The sequence below is a fragment of the Acomys russatus genome, chromosome 6, assembly GCF_903995435.1.
Source record: "Acomys russatus chromosome 6, mAcoRus1.1, whole genome shotgun sequence".
Lineage (NCBI taxonomy): Eukaryota > Metazoa > Chordata > Mammalia > Rodentia > Muridae > Acomys > Acomys russatus.
The window spans coordinates 26928751-26953784 of NC_067142.1; the positions used below are offsets into that span (position 1 = coordinate 26928751).

At 42.1% G+C, this 25034-nt stretch overlaps 1 protein-coding gene across 1 annotated transcript in view; it reads left to right on the top strand.

The window, feature by feature from the left end:
* The window catches only part of Mgat5 (alpha-1,6-mannosylglycoprotein 6-beta-N-acetylglucosaminyltransferase), a 242092-nt gene that overhangs the window by 120630 nt on the left and 96428 nt on the right, over positions 1–25034 (top strand). The window contains exons 6-8 of the mRNA XM_051147291.1: positions 17835–17906; positions 20607–20768; positions 23327–23496. Coding sequence (XP_051003248.1) covers positions 17835–17906; positions 20607–20768; positions 23327–23496 — 404 coding nt within the window. The remainder of the gene's footprint in view (positions 1–17834; positions 17907–20606; positions 20769–23326; positions 23497–25034) is intronic.

Genomic DNA, 25034 nt, shown 5'->3' on the forward strand with positions numbered 1-25034 from the left:
CATTTTCCTTTCCTTTCTGCCTTGAGATGGGGCCTCACACATGCTAGGTGTGCCTACATGTGCTTCTTCCATCTCTAAGGTGTTAGGACTCAAACCCAGGACAAATGGTTGAGATGCCTACTAACATATCAAAGTAGGTGCTGGCCTCTGGGATCTCCCAGCATTCCTCAGTCCATACCTGGTACAGGGTCCTCCTAGCTTACATATCAGACCCACTTCCCTGAATGTCTCTAGCCAAGGGACTGGGCTGGGCTTGCCCTTCCCTGACGGCTCTTCTCTATATAACCAGCCATTTTGGCTACACTGACCCCTTTACCGTTTGGGCCTCTTGGTCTCCCGGCTCTCTCCTCTCCTCCTCCTCCCCTGTCTCCACACATGGCCTGGCTCAGTCTGTTGGTCATGTTCATTCTAGACACTCCAAGATGTCTCGGCCACTGGCTGTGCTTTTCCTCATGTCTACAATAAACCTTCTCCTCCACAGGAAAAGTCTATTGAGGTGAAATTACTTTCACTTCCTATCCAGTCACCCAACCTTTAAATATCTTTATAACATTTATCTACTGTTGACTTATTTATTATATGTGGGGGTGTGGGCATAACATGGCATACATGTGATGGTCACAGGAAAGTGTCAGGCAGGGACGTGGAAAGTGAGCTTTAGCCCCAAGTCCCTCCCCTTTTCTACTGGACCATTTTCACTTGCCTCAGAAAACCTTTATTTCCCAGTTAGCTTCCGCAAGTATCTAGCACTTTTTAGTATATATAAAAAAAGACTTTTCTGGCTAGCTTGCATGCTTTTTTTAAAAACATTGTTACCATTAAGAAATCATTGGTTGAATACATGTGATATGTTTGACCCACACTCATTATTTTCTGACTGATTATCATCTTATCATTGTTATAGTAACCAGGACTGTTTTGTCATTTTAAAAAAAATAGGAGTGCCTGATGTATACATTTGTTGATTTACCGATTCTGTTCACAGTATGTTTTGTTTTGTTTTTTGTTTTTTTTTAATTTTTTATTAATTTATTCTTGTTACGTCTCAATGGTTATCCCATCCCTTGTATCCTCCCATTCTTCCCTCCCTCCCATTTTCCCCTTATTCCCCTCCCCTATGACTGTTCCTAAGGGAGATTTCCTCCCCCTGTATATGCTCATAGGGTATCAAGTCTCTTCTTGGTGTGTTTTAAGCACTAGGTTGTATGTGGTACATGTCTTTATTTTTGGTTTTGTTTGGTTTTTTGAAGACAGGGTTTCTTATGTAACCTTGGCTCTCCTGGACTCGCTTTGTAGACCATGCTGGCCTCAAACTCATAGAGATCTGTCTGCCTCTGCCTCCCTAAGGGCTGAAATTAAAGGCATGCGCCACCATGCCTGGCTCGTACGTGTCTTGTTAATACCATTGTTCTAAGCTGAAATTTCTTCTAGCAATAACCTCAACTTGAAAATGGTGTCATTGTAAAAACTCGCTAAGGCTCCGAGATTGAGACACAAAGCAGTTGGATTATGAGCTTATTCAGTGTGCTGCTGTCCAGGATTATTTCATGATGGAGTATGAGGGATCAGGTTAGAGCATTAGAATGAAGGGCCCAATTGGAGAACTGTGGTGAAAAGTGACTTTTCTCAACCAACATCGTTGGTCTGGGTTTTCAAACTTCGACGTCATTAGCCCATCAGAATCCACTGGTCCTGAGGTGTATGGAAGACTTCCAACAGCCTCTGTGTCATATCCTGAGCAGGGCCTCACAGATCATGCCAGCCCCTGGCTTTCCCCTACGCAGAGCAGCTGGACTCACGGTCTGTGTTTGTAGCATTCCTGCCTGCTCTGGCAGAGGCAGTAGTGGGCTTTCTGGACCACTTCCTCACCATGCCCCACCTGCAGTCTTGCTTCAAGGGTTTTCAGTTACCCATGATCCACAGATGCCTGATGATACGCAATGGAAATCTCTAGACTCAAAACAACTCACCAAATCACTTTTATTATACTATGGCACTGTAACTGTGTTAGCTGTTGTTGTCCACCCCTTGCTGTGTGTGCCAGTCTCTTCTCTCAGCTGTGACAAAATGCAACTTAAGGAAAGAAAGCTAGTTTGGGCTTACAGTTCGCGGGTGCAGTCCATCATAGTGGGAAAGGCCTGGTGGCGGGGTTAAGTGATGTGATTATCTTTTAATTAAAAACATATTTAAAATTTTTAACCTATCAGAAGAAGGCATACATGCTGTAGGGCTGGGTCTTCTCTGTGGAATCACTGAGAATCTGAACGCTGTGGCAATAGAGGGATGATGTAGATGGGTCTGTGGCCTATATAGACACATGGCCACACATACGCCTTCATTATAATATAGACACGTGGACACACATACGCCTTCACTATAATATAGACACATGGACACACATACGCCTTCATTATAATATAGACACATGGACACACATACGCCTTCATTATAATACAGACACATGGCCACACATACGCCTTCATTATAATATAGACACATGGACACACATACGCCTTCATTATAATACAGACACATGGCCACACATACGCCTTCATTATAATATAGACACATGGACACACATACGCCTTCATTATAATACAGACACATGGCCACACATACGCCTTCATTATAATATAGACACATGGCCACACATACGCCTTCATTATAATACAGACACATGGACACACATACGCCTTCATTATAATACAGACACATGGCCACACAACGCCTTCATTATAATATAGACACATGGACACACATACGCCTTCATTATAATACAGACACCATGGCCACACATACGCCTTCATTATAATATAGACACATGGACACAATACGCCTTCATTTATAACAGACACATGGACACACATACGCCTTCATTATATACAGACACATGGACACAACATACGCCTTCATTATAATACAGACATGCCACACACGCCTTCATTATAATACCGACACATGGACACACATACGCCTTCATTTAATACAGACACATGGCCACACATACGCCTTCATTATAATATAGACACATGGACACACATACGGCCTTCATTATAATACAGACACATGGCCACACATACGCCTTCATTATAATATAGACACATGGACACACATACGCCTTCATTATAATACAGACACATGGCCACACAACGCCTTCATTATAATATAGACACATGGACACACATACGCCTTCATTATAATACAGACACATGGCCACACATACGCCTTCATTATAATATAGACACATGGACACCATACGCCTTCATTATAATACAGACACATGGCCACACATACGCCTTCATATAATATAGACACATGGACACACATACGCCTTCATTATAATACAGACACATGGCCACACATACGCCTTCATTATAATATAGACACATGGACCACACATACGCCTTCATTATAATATAGACACATGGACACACATACGCCTTCATTATAATACAGACACATGGCCACACAACGCCTTCATTATAATATAGACACATGGACACACATACGCCTTCATTATAATACAGACACATGGCCACACATACGCCTTCATTATAATATAGACACATGGACACACATACGCCTTCATTATAATATAGACACATGGCCACACATACGCCTTCATTATAATACAGACACATGGCCACACAACGCTTCATTTATAATATAGACACATGGACCCACATACGCCTTCATTATAATACAGACACATGGCCACCATACGCCTTCATTATAATATAGACACATGGACACACATACGCCTTCATTATAATATAGACACATGGCCACACAACGCCTTCATTATAATATAGACACATGGCCACCCACATACGCCTTCATTATAATATAGACACATGGCCACACATACGCCTTCATTATAATACAGACACATGGACACACACGCCTTCATTATAATACAGACACATGGACACACAACGCCTTCATTTATATAGACACATGGACACACATACGCCTCATTATAATATAGGACACATGGACACACATACGCCTTCATTATAATACAGACACATGGACACACATACGCCTTCATTATAATATAGAACATGGACACACCATACGCCTTCATTATAATATAGACACATGGACCACATACGCCTTCACTATAATATAGACACATGGCCACACATACGCCTTCATCTATATAGACACATGGACACACATACGCCTTCATTATAATACAGACACTGGACACACATACGCCTTCATTATAAATTAGACACATGGACACACATACGCCTTCATTATATATAGACACATGGACACACATACGCCTTCATTATAATATGACCTGGACCACATACGCCTTCATTATAATATAGACACATGGCCACACATACGCCTTCATTATAATATTAGACACATGGACACACATACGCCTTCTTATATACAGGACACATGGCCACACAACGCCTTCATTAAATATAGACACATGGACACACTACGCCTTCATTACTATACCACATGGACACACATACGCCTTCATTATAATATAGACACATGGACACACATACGCCTTCATTATAATACAGACACATGGCCACACCTACGCCTTCTTATAATATCGACACATGGACACACATACGCCTTCATTATAAATACAGACACATGGACACACATACGCCTTCATTATAATACAGACACATGGCCACCCATACGCCTTCATTTACTATAGACACATGGACACACATACGCCTTCATTATAATACAGACACATGGACACACATACGCCTTCATTATAATATAGACACATGGCCACCATACCTTCTTATAATACAGACACATGGACACACATACGCCTTCATTATATATAGAACATGGACACCACATACGCCTTCATTATAATATAGACACATGGACACACATACCGCCTTCATTATAATATAGACACATGGACATCCATACGCCTTCATTATAATATAGACACATGGACACACATACGCCTCATTTATATAGACACATGACACACATACGCCTTCATTATAATATAGACACATGGACACACATACGCCTTCATTTAATATAGACACATGGACACACATACGCCTTCATTATAATAGACACATGGCCACACACATACGCCTTCATTATAATATAGACACATGGACACACATACGCCTTCATTAAATATAGACACATGGACACATATACGCCTTCATTATAATACAGACACATGGAACACATACGCCTTCATTATAATATAGACACATGGACACCACATACGCTTCATTATAATATAGACACATGGACACACATACGCCTCATTATAATACAGACACATGGCCACACACGCCTTCATTATAATATAGACACATGCCACACATACGCCTTCATTATAATACAGACACATGGCCACACATACGCCTTCACTATTATAGACACATGGAACACATACAAATACGCCTTCATATATAGACACATGGACACACATACGCCTTCATTATAATATAGACACATGGACACACCATACGCCTTCATTATAATATAGACACATGGACACAACATACGCCTTCATTATATACAGACACAGGACACACATACGCCTTCATTATAATATAGACACATGGCCACACATACGCCTTCATTATAATATAGACACATGGCCACACAACGCCTTCATTATAATATAGACACATGGCCACACATACGCCTTCATTATAATATAGACACATGGACACACATACGCCTTCATTATAATATAGACACATGGACACACATACGCCTTCATTATAATATAGACACATGGACACACATACGCCTTCATTATAATACAGACACATGGACACACATACGCCTTCATTATAATACAGACACATGGACACACACGCCTTCATTATAATATAGACACATGGACACATACGCCTTCATTATAATACCGACACATGGCCACACAACGCCTTCATTATAATATAGACACATGGCCACACATACGCCTTCATTATAATATAGACACATGGACACACATACGCCTTCATTATAATATAGACACATGGACACACATACGCCTTCATTATAATACAGACACATGGCCACACATACGCCTTCATTATAATATAGACACATGGACACACATACGCCTTCATTATAATACAGACACATGGCCACACATACGCCTTCATTATAATATAGACACATGGACACACATACGCCTTCATTATAATACAGACACATGGACACACATACGCCTTCATTATAATACAGACACATGGCCACACATACGCCTTCATTATAATATAGACACATGGACACACATACGCCTTCATTATAATATAGACACATGGACACACATACGCCTTCATTATAATACAGACACATGGACACACATACGCCTTCATTATAATATAGACACATGGACACACATACGCCTTCATTATAATATAGACACATGGACACACATACGCCTTCATTATAATACAGACACATGGCCACACATACGCCTTCATTATAATATAGACACATGGACACACATACGCCTTCATTATAATATGACACATGGACACACATACGCCTTCATTTAATACAGACACATGGACACACATACGCCTTCATTATAATATAGAACATGGACCACATACGCCTTCATTATAATACAGACACATGGCCACACAACGCCTTCATTATAATATAGACACATGGCCACACATACGCCTTCATTATAATACAGACACATGGACACACATACGCCTTCACTATAATATAGACACATGGACACACATACGCCTTCATTATAATATAGACACATGGACACACATACGCCTTCATTATAATACAGACACATGGCCACACATACGCCTTCATTATAATATAGACACATGGCCACACAACGCCTTCATTATAATATAGACACATGGCCACACATACGCCTTCATTATAATATAGACACATGGACACACATACGCCTTCATTATAATATAGACACATGGCCACACTACGCCTTCATTATAATACAGACACATGGACACACATACGCCTTCATTATAATATAGACACATGGACACACATACGCCTTCATTATAATATAGACACATGGCCACACAACGCCTTCATTATAATATAGACACATGGCCACACATACGCCTTCATTATAATACAGACACATGGACACACATACGCCTTCATATAATATAGGACACATGGCCACACATACGCCTTCATTATAATATAGACACATGGACAACATACGCCTTCATATTAATATAGACACATGGACACACATACGCCTTCATTATAATATAGACACATGGACACACATACGCCTTCATTATAATACAGACATGGCCCACACAACGCCTTCATTATAATATAGACACATGGCCACACATACGCCTTCATTATATACAGACACATGGACCACATACGCCTTCACTATAATATAGACACATGGACACACATACGCCTTCATTATAATATAGACACATGGCCACACATACGCCTTCATTATAATATAGACACATGGACACACATACGCCTTCATTATAATACAGACACATGGCCACACAACGCCTTCATTATAATATAGACACATGGACACACATACGCCTTCATTATAATACAGACACATGGCCACACAACGCCTTCATTATAATATAGACACATGGACACACATTACCTTCATTATAATACAGACACATGGCCACACATACGCCTTCATTATAATATAGACACAGGACACACATACGCCTTCATTATAATACGACACATGGCCACACATACGCCTTCATTATAATATAGACACATGGACACACATACGCCTTCATTTAATATAGACACATGGACACACATACGCCTTCACTATAATATAGACACATGGACACACATACGCCTTCATTATAATATGACACATGGACACACATACGCCTTCATTATAATATAGACACATGGACACACTACGCCTTCATTATAATACAGACACATGGCCACACAACGCCTTCATTATAATATAGACACATGGACAACATACGCCTTCATTATAATACAGACACATGGCCACACATACGCCTTCATTATAATATAGACACATGGACACACATACGCCTTCATTATAATATAGACACATGGACACACATACGCCTTCATTATAATACAGACACATGGCCACACAACGCCTTCATTATAATATAGACACATGGACACACATACGCCTTCATTATAATACAGACACATGGCCACACATACGCCTTCATTATAATATAGACACATGGACACACATACGCCTTCATTATAATATAGACACATGGCCACACAACGCCTTCATTATAATATAGACACATGGCCACACATACGCCTTCATTATAATATAGACACATGGCCACACATACGCCTTCATTATAATACAGACACATGGACACACATACGCCTTCATTATAATACAGACACATGGACACACAACGCCTTCATTATAATATAGACACATGGACACACATACGCCTTCATTATAATATAGACACATGGACACACATACGCCTTCATTATAATACAGACACATGGACACACATACGCCTTCATTATAATATAGACACATGGACACACATACGCCTTCATTATAATATAGACACATGGACACACATACGCCTTCATATAATATAGACACATGGCCACACATACGCCTTCATTATATATAGACACATGGACACACTAGCCTTCAATATATAGACACATGGACCACACATACGCCTTCATTATAATATAGACACATGGACACATACGCCTTCATTATATATAGACACATGGACACACATACGCCTTCATTATAATACAGACACATGGACCACACACGCCTTCATTATAATATAGACACATGGACACACATACGCCTTCATTATAATATAGACACATGGCCACACATACGCCTTCATTATAATATAGACACATGGACACACATACGCCTTCATTATAATACAGACACATGGCCACACATACGCCTTCATTATATATAGACACATGGACACACATACGCCTTCATTTAATACAGACACATGGACACACATACGCCTTCATTATAATACAGACACATGGACACACATACGCCTTCATTATAATACAGACACATGGACACACATACGCCTTCATTATAATACAGACACATGGACACACATACGCCTTCATTATAATATAGACACATGGCAACACAACGCCTTCATTATAATATAGACACATGGAACACATACGCCTTCATTATATATACGACACATGGACACACATACGCCTTCATTATAATAGACACATGGCACACATACGCCTTCATTATAATATAGACACATGGACACACATACGCCTTCATTATAATATAGACACATGGACACACATACGCCTTCATTATAAATAAGACACATGGACACACATACGCCTTCATATAATATAGACACATGGACACACATACGCCTTCATTATAATTAGACACATGGACAACACATACGCCTTCATTATAATACAGACACAATGGACCACATACGCCTTCATTATAATATAGACACATGGACACACATACGCCTTCATTATAATATAGACACATGGACACATAACGCCTTCATTATAATACAGACACATGGCCCACACATACGCCTTCATATAATATAGACACATGGACACACATACGCCTTCATTATAATATAGACATGGACACACATACGCCTTCATTATAATAGACACATGGACACACAACGCCTTCATTATAAATAGACACATGGACACACACTACGCCTTCATTATAATACAGACACATGGACACACATACGCCTTCATATAATATAGACACATGGCCACACATACGCCTTCATTATAATATAGACACATGGACACATACGCCTTCATTATAAGATAGACACATGGACACACAATACGCCTTCATATATATAGACACATGGACACACATACGCCTTCATTATAATATAGACACATGGACACACATACGCCTTCATTATAATATAGACAACATGGCCACACATACGCCTTCATTATAATATAGACACATGGCACACATACGCCTTCATTATAATATAGACACATGGCCACACATAACGCCATTATAATATAGACACATGGCCACACATACGCCTTCATTATAATATAGACACATGGACACAACATACGCCTTCATATAATATAGACACATGGACACACATCGCCTTCATTATAATATAGACACATGGACACACATACGCCGATTATAATATAGACACAGGACACACATACGCCTTCATTATAATAGACACATGGACACACATACGCCTTCATTATAATACAGACACATGGGACACAACGCCTTCATTATAAATAGAAACACATGGACACACAGCCTTCATTATAATAGACACATGGACACATACGCCTTCATTATAATATGACACATGGGACACCATACGCCTTCATTAATAAGACAGACACATGGCCACACATACGCCTTCATTATAATATAGACACAGGGACACACATACGCCTTCATTAAATAAGACACATGGCACACATACGCCTTCATTATATAGACACATGGACACATACGCCTTCATGATAATACAGACACATGGACACACATACGCCTCATTATAAATACAGACACATGGCCACACATACGCCTTCATTATAATAATAGACACATGGCACACATACGCCTTCATTATAATATACCATGGACACACATACGCCTTCATTATAATACAGACACATGGACACACATACGCCTTCATTATAATAGACACATGGACACACATACGCCTTCATTATAATATAGACACATGGACACACATACGCCTTCATTATAATACAGACACATGGCACACATACGCCTTCATTATATATAGACACATGGACACACATACGCCTTCATTATAATAGAGACACATGGACACACATACGCCTCATTATAATACAGACACATGGCACACATACGCCTTCATTATAATATAGACACATGGACACACATACGCCTTCATTATAATACAGACACATGGCCACACACGCCTTCATTATAATAGACACATGGCCACACATACGCTTCATTATAATACAGACACATGGACACACATACGCCTTCATATAATATAGACACATGGACACAATACGCCTTCATTATAATATAGACACATGACACACATACGCCTTCATTATAATACAGACACATGGACACACATACGCCTTCATTATAATATAGACACATGGACACAACGCCTTCATTATAATATAGAACATGGCACACATACGCCTTCATTATAATAGACACATGGCACACATACGCCTTCATTATAATATAGACACATGGACACACATACGCCTTCATTATAATACAGACACATGGACACACATACGCCTTCATTATAATATACACATGGCACACATACGCCTTCATTATAATATAGACACATGGCCACAACGCCTTCATTATATAGAGACACATGGCCACACATACGCCTTCATTATAATACAGACACATGGACACACATACGCCTTCATTATAATAGACACATGGCACACATACGCCTTCATTATAATATAGACACATGGACACACATACGCCTTCATTATAATATAGACACATGGACACACATACGCCTTCATTATTAATATAGACACATGGACACATACGCCTTCATTATAATATAGACACATGGACACACATACGCCTTCATTATAATACAGACACATGGCCACACAACGCCTTCATTATAATATAGACACATGGCCACACATACGCCTTCATTATAATACAGACACATGGACACACATACGCCTTCACTATAATACAGACACATGGCCACACATACGCCTTCATTATAATATAGACACATGGCACACATACGCCTTCATTATAATATAACACATGGCCACATACGCCTTCATTATAATATAGACACATGGCCACATACGCCTTCATTATATATAGACACATGGACACACATACGCCTTCATTATAATTATACACATGGACACACATACGCCTTCATTATAATATAGACACATGCCACATACGCCTTCATTATATATAGACACATGGCCACACATACGCCTTCATTATAATACAGACACATGGACACACATACGCCTTCATTATAATATAGACACATGGACACACATACGCCTTCATTATAATATAGACACATGGACACACATACGCCTTCATTATAATATAGACACATGGACCACATACGCCTTCATTATAATATAGACCATGGGACCACACATACGCCTTCATTATAATACAGACACATGGACACACATACGCCTTCATTATAATACAGACACATGGACACACATACGCCTTCATTATAATACAGACACATGGACACACATACGCCTTCATTATAATACAGACACATGGACACACATACGCCTTCATTATAATACAAACACATGGACACACATACGCCTTCATTATAATAACATAACACATGGACACACATACGCCTTCATTTTAATATACAGACACAAATGTAAACACATACGCCTTCATTATAATACAGACACATGGACACACATACGCCTTCATTATAATACAGACACATGGACACACATACGCCTTCATTTAAATATAGACACATGGACACACATACGCCTTCATTATAATATAGACACATGGACACACATACGCCTTCATTATAATACAGACACATGGACACACATACGCCTTCATTATAATACAGACACATGGACACACATACGCCTTCATTATAATATAGACACATGGACACACATACGCCTTCATTATAATATAGACACATGGACACACATACGCCTTCATTATAATATAGACACATGGCCACACATACGCCTTCATTATAATATAGACACATGGACACACATACGCCTTCATTATAATATAGACACATGGACACACATACGCCTTCATTATAATATACAGGTTAACCACGGGAGAAAACTGAAAGACTCCAAGTCCTCAACACAGACACAGAGAGTCTCTTTTTTCTTAGGCATTTTGTTTTGGGGAGGGAATTTTGGTTTGTTTGTTGTTTTGATTTTTTTTCAGGTTCTGAAATTTTAAAAATGTATTTATGTATTCACTTTATATCCAGAATGCAGCCCCGTGCTCCTCTCCTCCCAGTCCCACCCTTCTACCCTCTTTCCCTTTTTCCCCCTCCCCTTCTTCTGAAGGTCTTTCAAAAAACAACAAACAAACAAACAAACAAACAAAAAAGCCAAACAAAACCAGATCAACCTCACAGAGAGGCCAGGCCCTTATTAAGAACTGTGCATTTGCTCTTCCCAGGCCCCTGCTATTAGTGTTGACAGTGGGCTCCTTTTGTCCCCTTTTAGCCTTAACCCCCCTCGAGCTGTATGTGCATCTACCATCTACCATACAGCTTAAGTACCATACATCCTTAAGTACAACGACTCTTCCATACCATAGACCTTGAGAAACAGCCTGACCCAGTTAGAACTTTTAGGAACTCATATTCCTTTGATGCACCAGCTTCCCAATGAAGCTGAAAAAGCAAGTTAGTTCCGAGAAGGCTAACTCACCAGGAGGAATGCCAGAATTGGTTTGTTTTACATGTTGCCTGTAAAGAAAGGCGATGTACAGCACACTCCCCACTGACTGTCAGTTTGTGTTCCTGAGCTCTAGGCGAGCCGGCCTTCCCCACCTCATCCTGCTGCCTTTTCATTTCACAGCCCATGGCAGTCACCAAAGAGATTAGCTTGTGTCTAAACAGTTTTGCCTTCTAATCAAACATGGTTAGAGGGGTGCTGGTGCCTTATTGATTTCTGGGGTGTGTTACCATGAATTCAAATGGTTTTCAATTTTGTGTGTATGCACCTGTTTTGTTTGTTGATGGTGGTGGTGGTGATGGTGTGTGTGTGTGTGTTATGTTGGATGTCTTCCTGTGTCACTCTCCACCTTAGTATTTGAGGCAGGGTCTCTCACTGAATCCTGAGCTTGCTGATCCAGCTAGACTGTCTGGCTAGGATGTCTCCTGTCCGTACCTTTCCCGGGTTTAAATTTCAATCGCATACTGTCACACCAGGTTTTTTGTTTTTTTTTTTAGCATGAGCTCTAGGGGTCAAACTCAGTTCCTCACTCTTGAGCATCGGGCATTGAGTCATTGAACTAATGCCCAAATCCAGGTACCAATTGTTTTACTGTGTCGAACTTCAGGCTGCCTGCCCTTGATGAGTCGTTGCTCTTGAGAGGGTTGTGTGCTGTAAGAGAGGACAGAGATAAGGAAGATGAGCAGCAGTGTGCCTCTGCACTGAGGCCAGAGCTGGAGAAGCATGCCTGAGGCAGCCATGATGGAAGGAGTCTGGAGCCAGCCAGGGTCTCTGTGAGCCAGCCAGGGTGTACACTGCTCAGGACAGTTTGAATCAGGGCAGTTCCTGAGTCAAGGAGTAGGCTCCTCCTGGGGTCAGTCAGCTCTATAAATAGGCTGTTACAATGGTGGGCCAAGCTTATGAAATGACACTGGATACATCAGAGGGCGAATGCAGTTACCTATCAGGAGGTTGAGCTGTCAGCTGCAAGCACGGTTTTCCCCGCATTCTCCTTGTGGTGCTTTTATTTAGGAAAATGTTGCCCCGTTGAAGGCAGTTTGCCTCATTACTTGAGTTATCGCCAGCGCTGGCCTTCCTCCAGTCCTGGTAGTCCTCTGAGGTTCCAGGGAGAAACAACAACAACAAAATGTTTTTCCTCTTCTCCCCACAGGCTAATCGGTTTACTCGTAATTTAATTATTTCATCAACTAGTTATCCCATCCTTGAAGTGGAAAACAACCCAGCCCAGCCTCCCTTTGTGGGCTAAGGTCTTTATCTGTTTTCTCACCATTCCCATTACATGTGTAGCTGGAGCCGCTGCCTGAAAGCTCCATTGGACCGCTCTGCTTTCCATATTTGCCGAGCTATCCTTGGAGGCAGCAGCGGGCTAGCCAGTGATTTAGAGAAAGGAGAACTAAGAAAAATGATCAGCTCAAAAAAAGGAATTACAGCCTCAAGAGCTCTCTAGTGAAGTCATATTTCAGATAACCTTGGACTGACTGTGTTTTCATCAGCGTGAGTCTTGGAAGCCTCTTCAGAGGGCGGGAGTAGGGAAAAGGCATTCTTTTACCAATATCTGGTCGCACCGCGGTGTCATCTTTTAGTCGGTTTTCTTTATTCATATTCTGGCTTCATTCTTTTCCATCAGGTTCCCTCATGGGGAGATTTTTTTTTTTTTTTCATCCTGACAGGTGCCTCTAGAGACTCCATTTATTCAGGGGCTGGGGAGCGGCTCGGTCAGCGAAGTGCCTGCGGCTCACACACGAGGATCTGAGTTAGGATCCAGCACCTTCATAGACAGCCGGCACGGGCCTGCTGCACCTGTGGCCCTAGGGAAGGCAGGCAGAGACAGGTGGGCCCTGGCGCTTGCTGTCTAGTGAATGAGTGAGCTCCAGGTGCACTAAGAGACCCTGCCTTAAAATAAAATTAAGAGAGAGAGAGAGAGAGAGAGAGAGAGAGAGAGAGAGAGAAGAAGGAGGAGGAAGGAAGGAAGGAAAAAGAAAGAAAATTAAGATAGGGAGTGATGGAAGAAGATATCCAACGTCAGCTTCTGTCCTCCACATGCATACACATATGTACACACAGGAGAACATACCACACATACAAAGAAAATTTAATCAAGTGGCTAAAGATAAAAATAATGTTTAAAAGTGAACTTAGTTGTGTATTTGTCTATGAGGGTTCTTGATATCTGTGCCACATGTGGTGTGTGTGTGTGTGTGCACGCATGCACGTGCGCGCACTGATAGGCGTGGTTGGAGGTCCAACAGTCAAATCCAGGACCCATCTGAAGCCTTCACATTATAAATATTCTTCATAAGGATGTTTTATTGAGTCCATTTACTAAAACATAATTGATGCCAAATGACTCAATCTGGCCTAAGAGCAGGAAGCACAGATGTGTGTGACATTTCCGGCTGAGGCGCTGTGGTTTGTCGGGCTTTCTCTGCTCATGGGTCCTGCGTAGAGGAGCTATGTCTGTTGCCTTTCATGGTCACACTGTTGCAGGTGCACAGCATGGGCCTCCAAGGCAGGCAGGTTAGTATTTTCTTCATTTATGAATGAAAGCACCCAGCTTTCTCCTACGGCGAGTGTTTCTGAGTGACTGCAGTCACTCACAAACATCACAGGTGTCTAATTTTACTTCTCAAGAAGAAAAGAGAATACTGCACTTTTCCTACCACCCTATAAGCCTTGCTGCCCTCAGGTCAGCAGCTCTCAGAGCATTCTCCATAGCAAATGGCTTTATGCAAATATGGCCAGCTATTTTCGGTCACAGTAAATACCACCTTGCGTTATGAGTAATTTCTAGATTACCGAAACTGACATGTTTTCTTTGAAAACCCACCTAGAATTGAAAGATAGATTTTCTTGCCTGACTGATCTGCCAGCCTACAAGGCTGTGGTTCCCTGACTCAGTGACCCTCAAAGGTTGGCGCTCTGTAAAATCTTACTGGTCCCCCCCCCCCAACTGAAGAGCAATGGTTTCCAATGCCAGTTCTCCAGCCATCCGTAACAGTCCTGTAAGGGATGGACATGTCCCTGAAATTCTGTAGCTATTTTAAGTCAACAGACATAATGTTAATATTGCCCAATGGATTTCCTGTTTTTCCTTTGCTAGAATTTTCATTTTAACTATGCATACATCAAGAGAGGGCGGGGTGAGATCAGCTAGCTCACTTGGAAGCCAGAAGAGGGCATCAGATCCCCTGGAGCAGGGGAGCATTGAGCTGCCCCATGTGTGTGTGGTGGGAATTGAACTTGTGTCCTCTGAACTATAGCTTGAGCCCCTTCCTAGAATCTCTCCAAGCCCTTCCTAATAATTATTAACTAATTATTGCTCTACTCTCTTGTGGAAGAAATTTCTACAAATCCAGTGCTTTCTGCCTTCTTTCTTCCCTCCCACCACGATTGTCAGGTGTGTCCAGCCTGCACCTGTGAGCCACAGATGTGCACAAGGACTATGAGTGCAACTTCACACAAAAGCATAGACTTGTTTAAAGCATTGTGAGGTGTGTGTGTGTGTGTGTGTGTGTGTGTGTTTGTATTCAGGTATGAGGTTCTCAGGAGTGAACTTTGTAGTTGTCTCAATGTTAGGAAGTTGACACAGCCTGTGTGCTGACACATCATTCTGTGGAAGGACCCTTGTAAGATTACCGAGGAGATCGCTCCTGTTTTGCTGTTGCTAGTGGCGGGGTCTCATGTAGCTCAAGCTGGCCTCGAACTCATTATATAGCCAGAGAGACCTAGAACATCCGATCCTCCTGCTTTCATATCCTGGGTACTCGTATGACAGGTGTGGGCTACCAGGCCTGGGTTTACCCACCTTACTTCTTGACACAGTGTCAAGCAAACACCCAGAATAGAAACCCTGACTAATTAGCATCAAACCACAGTTTACATTCCTGATCCTCAAATCAGAGATTTAAGTGTTTTGGCCTGAATGCCATCTGTTCCCTTTAGACACACCTGAGCGGGTCCCAAATCATCCCTGGCCAGTAGCTGAATGGCTCATGGTGACTCCTCCACACTGCCATTCCACTGCAGAAGTGTTGGAATCTGTTAACCCCTTACCAGAGGACACCCCTCCCTCCTATGGAAGAGAGAGAGTTAGTAGAGGAAGGACTCAGTCCCTGAAATGTGGGACTTTGCCTAAAGGTTTCTGCACCTTAGAGGGTACCTGCATCTGGCCAGGAGTTTGGTTAATATCTGGTTAATAATATCCCATATATACACCATGTTCCTTGTGAGCTGGGAATGGTTCTTAGCCCTCTGTCCATTCGTGTCCACTGCAAGATGAGCCAATGTACTTAGCACTTCTTCTGGCTTCTCTTTTTCAGGTTGAAAATTGGTGTCCTCGTTTACCTTGGAGAGCAAAAAATCCCTATGAAGAAGCTGATCATAACTCATTGGTAGGTGACTTTGGAACACTCTTCTTCCACTCGTGTGCTTAGGTCATCTGCTAAGTGATACGCGTTCACGGCATCTTTTAGAAGCGCCAACTTAAGTCTCAAGTCTAGCGGGCCAAGTCATAGACCGGCTAGGTAGATTTATTTATTGAGCAGTTCTCTGAAGGTCCCTAAATGATGGGCCACAGAGAGGAATGCACTTCAGTGCCAGATGTGGAGGCATTGGGTGATCTAATGAGGGGACCGGCTGTAAATAATGACCAGGCTTGTCACCAGGCTCTAATGCCTGCTAAGGAAGATTAATGAGGAAAGATGATCTCAGCTATGGAGGTCAGGAGAGCTTCCATAGTGAAGATGACAAGCTGGGTTTGAAAGGACAAGCAGTGTTCTGTACAGTGCAGGGAGAGAGCCACGTCTCAGTGGGAAGCTGGTCTTTCATATCGCCCTACTTGGTTGGGTGGGCAAGGTCAGAGGTTTGGATGAGCTAGGTTGAAGATGCAATTAGAAAGACAGAAAGGGACTCCAGAAACCTTTCAATGCTATCTTGAAAGCTTGGGCACTTTCTTTAGAACATAGATCAGCCAATCTTTTATATTTTTAAATGGTTTTATTTGCCTGCATATGTATGTGCCTGCATGGGTTTAGATACACTATGTATATATAGGAGCCCACAGAGGCAAGAAGAGAGCATCAAATCCCTGAAACTAGAGTTACAGATGCTGGGAGCTGCCTGACATGGGTGCTGGGAGCTGAACCACACTGTTCTGAAAGAGCACTCAGTGCCCTTAACCACTAGGTCTTCTCTGTAACCCAAAGCAGACATTTTCTATAAGAGGCCAAGTAGGGGTTTGGGGTTTAACTTAGTTGGTAGAGTGCTTACCCAGCATGCAAGAAGCCCTGGGTTCAGTCTGCATAACACCGTGTAAACTGGACATAGTGTTGCATGCCTGTAGCCCCGGTGCTTGGGAGGTAGATGCAGGCGAAGTCATGGGGATGGTCATCCTTGGCTACATAGAGAGTTTAAGGCCAGCTTGAGCTACCTGAGACCGCCCCCCGCCCATCATGTGTAAAAATAATAGGGCTAATGGGATGGCTCAACAAGTAAAAGTGCCTACTACCAAGCCTGAAAACCTGAGTTTGATCCCTGAGGACACACATGGTACATTGAGAGAACCAGTACAAGTTTTGTTTTACACGCACTGTCTCTGTCTCTGCCTCTCTGTCTCTGTCTGTCTGTCTGTCTGTCCGTCTGTCCATCCGTGTGTCTCTCTCTCTCTCTCTCTCTCTCTCTCTCTCTCTCTCTCTCTCTCTCTCTCTCTCTCTCTCTCTCTGTGTGTGTGTGTGTGTGTGTGTGTGTGTGTGTCTGTCTGTCTCTCCATAAACAAGAGAAATTTGAAGGCCAGAAAGTGTTTTCCTCTTTGCCAGACTTTTAATCTAACAGTTTCTCAGTCCTGACACAGAGAGCAGCCATGGAGAATATGTAATGAAGGCTGTGGCTGTGTTCAGCTAACATGTGATGAACACACACAAGGCAGCCGAGAGGGAGGCTCCATGGCCAGGGTCTGCAGACTCAAGTGCAGACCGTGGGAGGTGGTTGATCCGGAAGGGAGACAAATGCTAAGAATGAGCCGTGGAGATTGCTAAGAGATGAACCTGGTATGCTTGAGGCGACTTGTGAAATAAAAGCTGATATAATCATGTTTATCTCGTGTTCTAATCAGGGACTGCATCCAGCTACAGTATACAGAATACTACGGAAAAAAAAAATTGTCCTCCTGGACCTTAAGCATTAGTCTGGTCTGAATTTTAGGGTCTACTCCGATAGAAACAAATACTATCCCCAGCTTTTAAAATTCCTTAGAAAATCGTAAATTCTTTTGGTCTGGAGCAGGACTCATCTAGAAAATGATCATTCATTTCCCATCTTCCTCTGGGGCGAAAGAGGCCCTCCTCTAATCCTCACAGTGCTGTCCTGCCTGTGGGAGCTCATGATAAGTTTACTTGGTGGTCAGCTGCTTAGCAGGCAGCTCTAAGATACCGATAAATTTTGGCACAGGGGATTTGAAAGTATATCAGGTATATTAATTGCAAAAACTGTGTGCCTCCGTAGCTTAGATTTTACAATGACAAAACTTACTTTCTCAGTCTCTGAATTTTTTTTCCCCTCGAGATAGGGTTTCTCTGTATATCCTTGACTGTCCTGGACTCACTTTGTAGACCAGGCTGGCCTTAAACATGCAGAGATGGGCCAGCCTCAGCCTCTGCCTCCCCGCATGCTGAGATTACAGGCCTGCGCCATCATACCTGGCTTCTATCTCTACTTTTTTAATGATCCCCCTTGTGACATATCAGCAGCCAGGGGCCTTTGTTTCAATCTATAGTCCTAGGTACTCTGGCTTTTTCAAGTTTTTAATCGCATTTATTTCACTTGTGAACGCATGGATATGAGCATGCGCATGCCACGGTGAGTCAGTTCTCTTCCACCACGTGGTTCCTGCGGATGGAACTGGCCTTGTCAGGCTCTGTGTCTGCTTTTGGTCCTCTTAAGTGCCGTGCAGAGTCAAGATTGACTTTTGAAATCCTGAGTTAATTAATTGGCTCTCAGGTTTAAAAATGTCATAGCACGAAAATCATTTTGCTTCCTACCCTTTTAGTCTTCTGCTCATTTTATTACGCTTGTCCTCCCCTCCCCCGCTCCCCCAGGCGGAAATTCGTACGGATTTCAACATTCTCTACAGCATGATGAAAAAGCATGAGGAGTTCCGGTGGATGAGACTCCGCATCCGGCGAATGGCTGACGCGTGGATCCAAGCGATCAAGTCTCTGGCAGAGAAACAGAACCTTGAAAAGAGGAAACGGAAGAAAGTGAGTGTCTTGATCCTGTTCCTTTATATGCCAACTTTCTTATAAAAGTTGTTTCCACAGCCGGGCGGTGGTGGCGCACGCCTTTAGTCCCAACCTTCGGGAGGCATATTTGTGTGAGTTCAAGGCCACCCTGGTCTACAGAGTTAGTTCTAGGACAGCCAGGGCTACACAGAGAAATCCTGTCTCGGAAAAAACAAAAAAGAGAAAAGAAAAAAAATGGTTTTGTGTGGGAACAAGATGAACAGAGATGTCGTGGGTCTAATGATGCCCCCAGGTAGGTCAGCCCAGCCTCCTCTCGCCTCATTTTGAGATTTTCTTTTCCCCACACTCATTGTGTTCCTCTGTCCTCTGTGGATGTGTACACAGGCACACACATCTGCACGCACACTGTACACACACTATCCATACACACCACAAGGTGGGTGGTGGCTGCAATGATACCCAAGAAGAGACCGTGGTTTTCTTATCTCTATCCCTCCCTTCCCCCATTTCCTCCTTTGACCATTTAATTAATTTTTCTTATTATAGAAAAATAGGCATAGTATAACATAATATTCAACATTTTAATGCATGCTTCAAAAGCCTAAGGAATAGATTGGTTTGTAGCCATCGTCACCACACACTCTCTCACAGATTAAAAAAAAAAAAAAAAGACTTTATCCTTATGCCTTATACATAAACTTTGAAACTCTACTGACCAGAAATGTGCTGTCCAGGGGGAAGTGCTTCTAGACCATGTGCACTAAGATGGTGGCCGCTGTGCTGTACGTATTTTCCCACAGTAAGAAAAGAATGAAGTGGTCAAGGGAGGGAGAGGAAGAAATGGGGTGGATGCAGCAGGCGTAGAAGCAGACCACTCAGCCCTTCATCCTTGTTGACTTGATGCTGGAAGTATTGGTGTAGTGTGAAAAGTTCAATTTTAAAAAGTCATACCTCTCTTTCTTTTCCGTTTGTTTGCCCTGTTCTATTTTTAATTGCTCATTTTTATTTTAGCTTATCTTTTTTTTTTTTTTTTTTGGTTCATGTGTATATTCTAATGAGAGAGAGGGAAAGGGTGTGGACTTGGGTAGGTGGGAAGTGGGGAGGTGCTGAGAGGAGTTGGGGACGGGAAAACCATAATCAGAATATATTGTATGAGAAAAATCTATTTTCAGTTTTAAAAAGAGAAAAAACATATTTGAAAATCCTAAGGAAAAGGAACAGCTGGGCTGATGGCTTATCTACGCAGTGTTGATGCAGGAACACAAAAGAGGGCTACTCTCTGTTTTCGTAAAACAGTAAATTCAACAGAGAGCTTTGAAAAAAATTAGCAGAAGTATAATAATCTTATTCTAGATCCATTATGAATATTAGAGTTTAGAAAATGATTTGCTGTGTTCTTGTCTTTACATAGTGGAATTTTCATTATAGAAGACAGTAAATAATGGTGAAATATGAATGATATTATCTGAAGGTATTGGGTTTGAATTCACATTGTCAGTAAGAACCCATAGTTTATTTTATCTTTGATGAAACATGAAGTTCCTAGCTACAACCACTGGAAAAGACTCCAAATAGCAATTATGTAGAATCCCTTGAGAACTGGCCTTTGATCTGTAAATGCTATTTCCACTAGGTGGGATAAGTGGTTCTTGGGAAAATGGCTCATTAGGATCTGAGACGGAAATTACACTTGATGAGCTTACAACATCTCCTTATACCCAGTAACAGCAAAGCTACCAGAGGCTGCACGGATTCTGGCCAGAGAATGGAGGTACCAGCTGCAACACGCTCCCCACTGCCAAGCGCATCTGTTGGGTAGTCAGAGAGCAAAAGTTCACTGAAACACTTTACAAATGCTTTATGTCCATGGATTTATATTTGAAAACCAAACTAGTCTCCTGGATCATAATTAGAGTATGCTTAAGCATAGACTTGTTGGGTTATGGAGAGAACTCAATTGATAATGTGCTTGTCAAATAGCCATATAACCTGAGTTAGCTGCTCGGATCCCACATTTTAAAAAAAGCCTGATGTAGTGGTATATGCTTGTAATCCCAACACTAAGGAGATGGATGCAGGAAGATTTCAGGGTTTCGATAGCCAGCCTGTCCAGCCTATTCCATCTCCTCTGTGCTGAGGTGACAAGTGTGCACCACCACACCCAGCGTTTGTATCTGGGCTCTAGGGATTCGAACTTGGGTCCTCATGTTTGTTCTTCAGGTTCTTTACTGAGTGACCCAGCCATAGCTTCAAGAAAGAAAGAAAGAAAGAAAGAAAGAAAGAAAGAAAGAAAGAAAGAAAGAAAGAAAGAAAGAAAAAACAGGATAATCTGTCTGTAACTCACACTCATGGCTCTACCAAGGGCAGTTCATAGTTTTATTATATGTCTAAAACAGTGGAAAAAATATTTCTTTCCTTGTTTTATACCCTCTAGAAAAAATGACATAGCCCATAATACTGAGACTTCAGAGGTTCCTTTAGAACTGACTGACTGCTTAATGCTGCACACAGCACCTTAGCGTGGACTTTGAACATGGCCCCCTGACGTCAGTGTGTGTTTCCTCTTTGTTTTCCAGATCCTTGTTCACCTGGGACTCCTGACCAAGGAATCTGGCTTCAAGATTGCAGAGACAGCATTCAGTGGTGGCCCTCTCGGTGAACTAGTTCAGTGGAGTGACTTAATTACATCTCTGTACCTTCTGGGCCATGACATCCGGATCTCAGCTTCACTGGCTGAGCTCAAGGAGTAAGGAGATCATTTTTCAATTTGAAACTCAGAATACAGAAACAATACCGTAAAATTGTAAAGCCCCTCTATTAGCGTACGATTTCTTGTGGAGGAAAATGAGAGTGATAATTCGCTAAACAGGAGATAAGGAGATTATTTTCGGGAGCTAAATACATACACTATGAAAAGGATAATATGTTTTCATTGGCACTGCAGGCTCCTGGGGCCTCATAAATGAACGCTACGAAAACTCAAGCTAAAGCGCTTATTCTTTGCTATTCCAGGTGTTTCCAACATCTGCAGCACAAGACTATTGACATGCCTAATTCCCTGCCTCTTGCCAAAATGCATACTCTACTCCCTGCTCAACATAAGGCTTTCCAAAGCTTAGAACAGGGCCAGTTCCTGTTTATAGTTTGAGTAAAATGGATTGCCTGAAAGCTAGGACCCCATCCTTTCTCAATTAACTAACTTCCAGCTTGGTGCGTTCTCTTCCTGAGTCTTCTATCCCACTGAGATTTGCACTCAGCTCTCGCCCCCCTCTCAGTCCCTTTTCAGTTGATACAGCTGGGCAAACAGCTGAACCAAGGTCCCTACAGTCCCCAGAAAATTGCCTGTACAAGTTCCTAACCCAGCATGCAAGTCGTCACGCTGCTGCGCCAACCCTTGGGAGGACAGTCTAGAGACAGTGGAGACGGTAGAGAGCAACCCATGCTCTATCTACCCTTTTCCTACTGTACCACTGACTCACACACCAAGGTTGCCGGCAGGAAATTGAATTGAAAGCAGTAACGTGTGAAGATAATGTCTGTGAAAGCAATCCTTTCACTGATCTCCAGATGCTGAGCACCATGATAGAGGTTTGCTTACAGCAGAAATACCATGGAGGATGCCAGCAATAGCATTGATTGGGATTGTTTCTTAATGTTGAGACTAGGTCTGTGTAGCCTGGTCTAGCCTGGAGCTCATTACATAGTTGGGGATAACCTTGAATTTATAATCTCAGCCTCCATAGTGTGCACCACTATGTCCAGTTTATATGGCACTGGGTGTGAAACCCTGGGCTTTGTGTGTGTCAGGCAGGCTCTGTACCACCTCACCCTAGCACCAATGGCACTGTTAAAACTATAGTGAGCCACTGGCTGTGCGTTCAATCCTAAACCCTTTGTGTCATGTCATAAATATACTGTGGTGCTCTGTAGGTAGACAAGGCTAAGAGCCAGTGAACGAGGGGGAACCCCAGGTATAAGCTACAGTCAGTAGCCTAAGGCTAACCCTCTGCCTGTTTCTGTCAACATCTTCTGAGCGCAGATCCACACCCACTCTTACTTAACTTGTGGCTGTCTCTGTCCTACAGTGGCCGAGTCCTGTTGATTATACAAAGATGAAAGTGTCTATTATCCAGCCTTTCTCACAGATTTTTTCCAGATCTTCAGAAGAAATTGATTCAGTAGAGCTTGGCTTTTATAGAAGCCCAGAAGGGGCCAGAACCAGTGAGTGTATGGACTGTGGAGGCAGCTTGTGACTTGTGTCATTTGAAAGTGGGATTTTTGTAA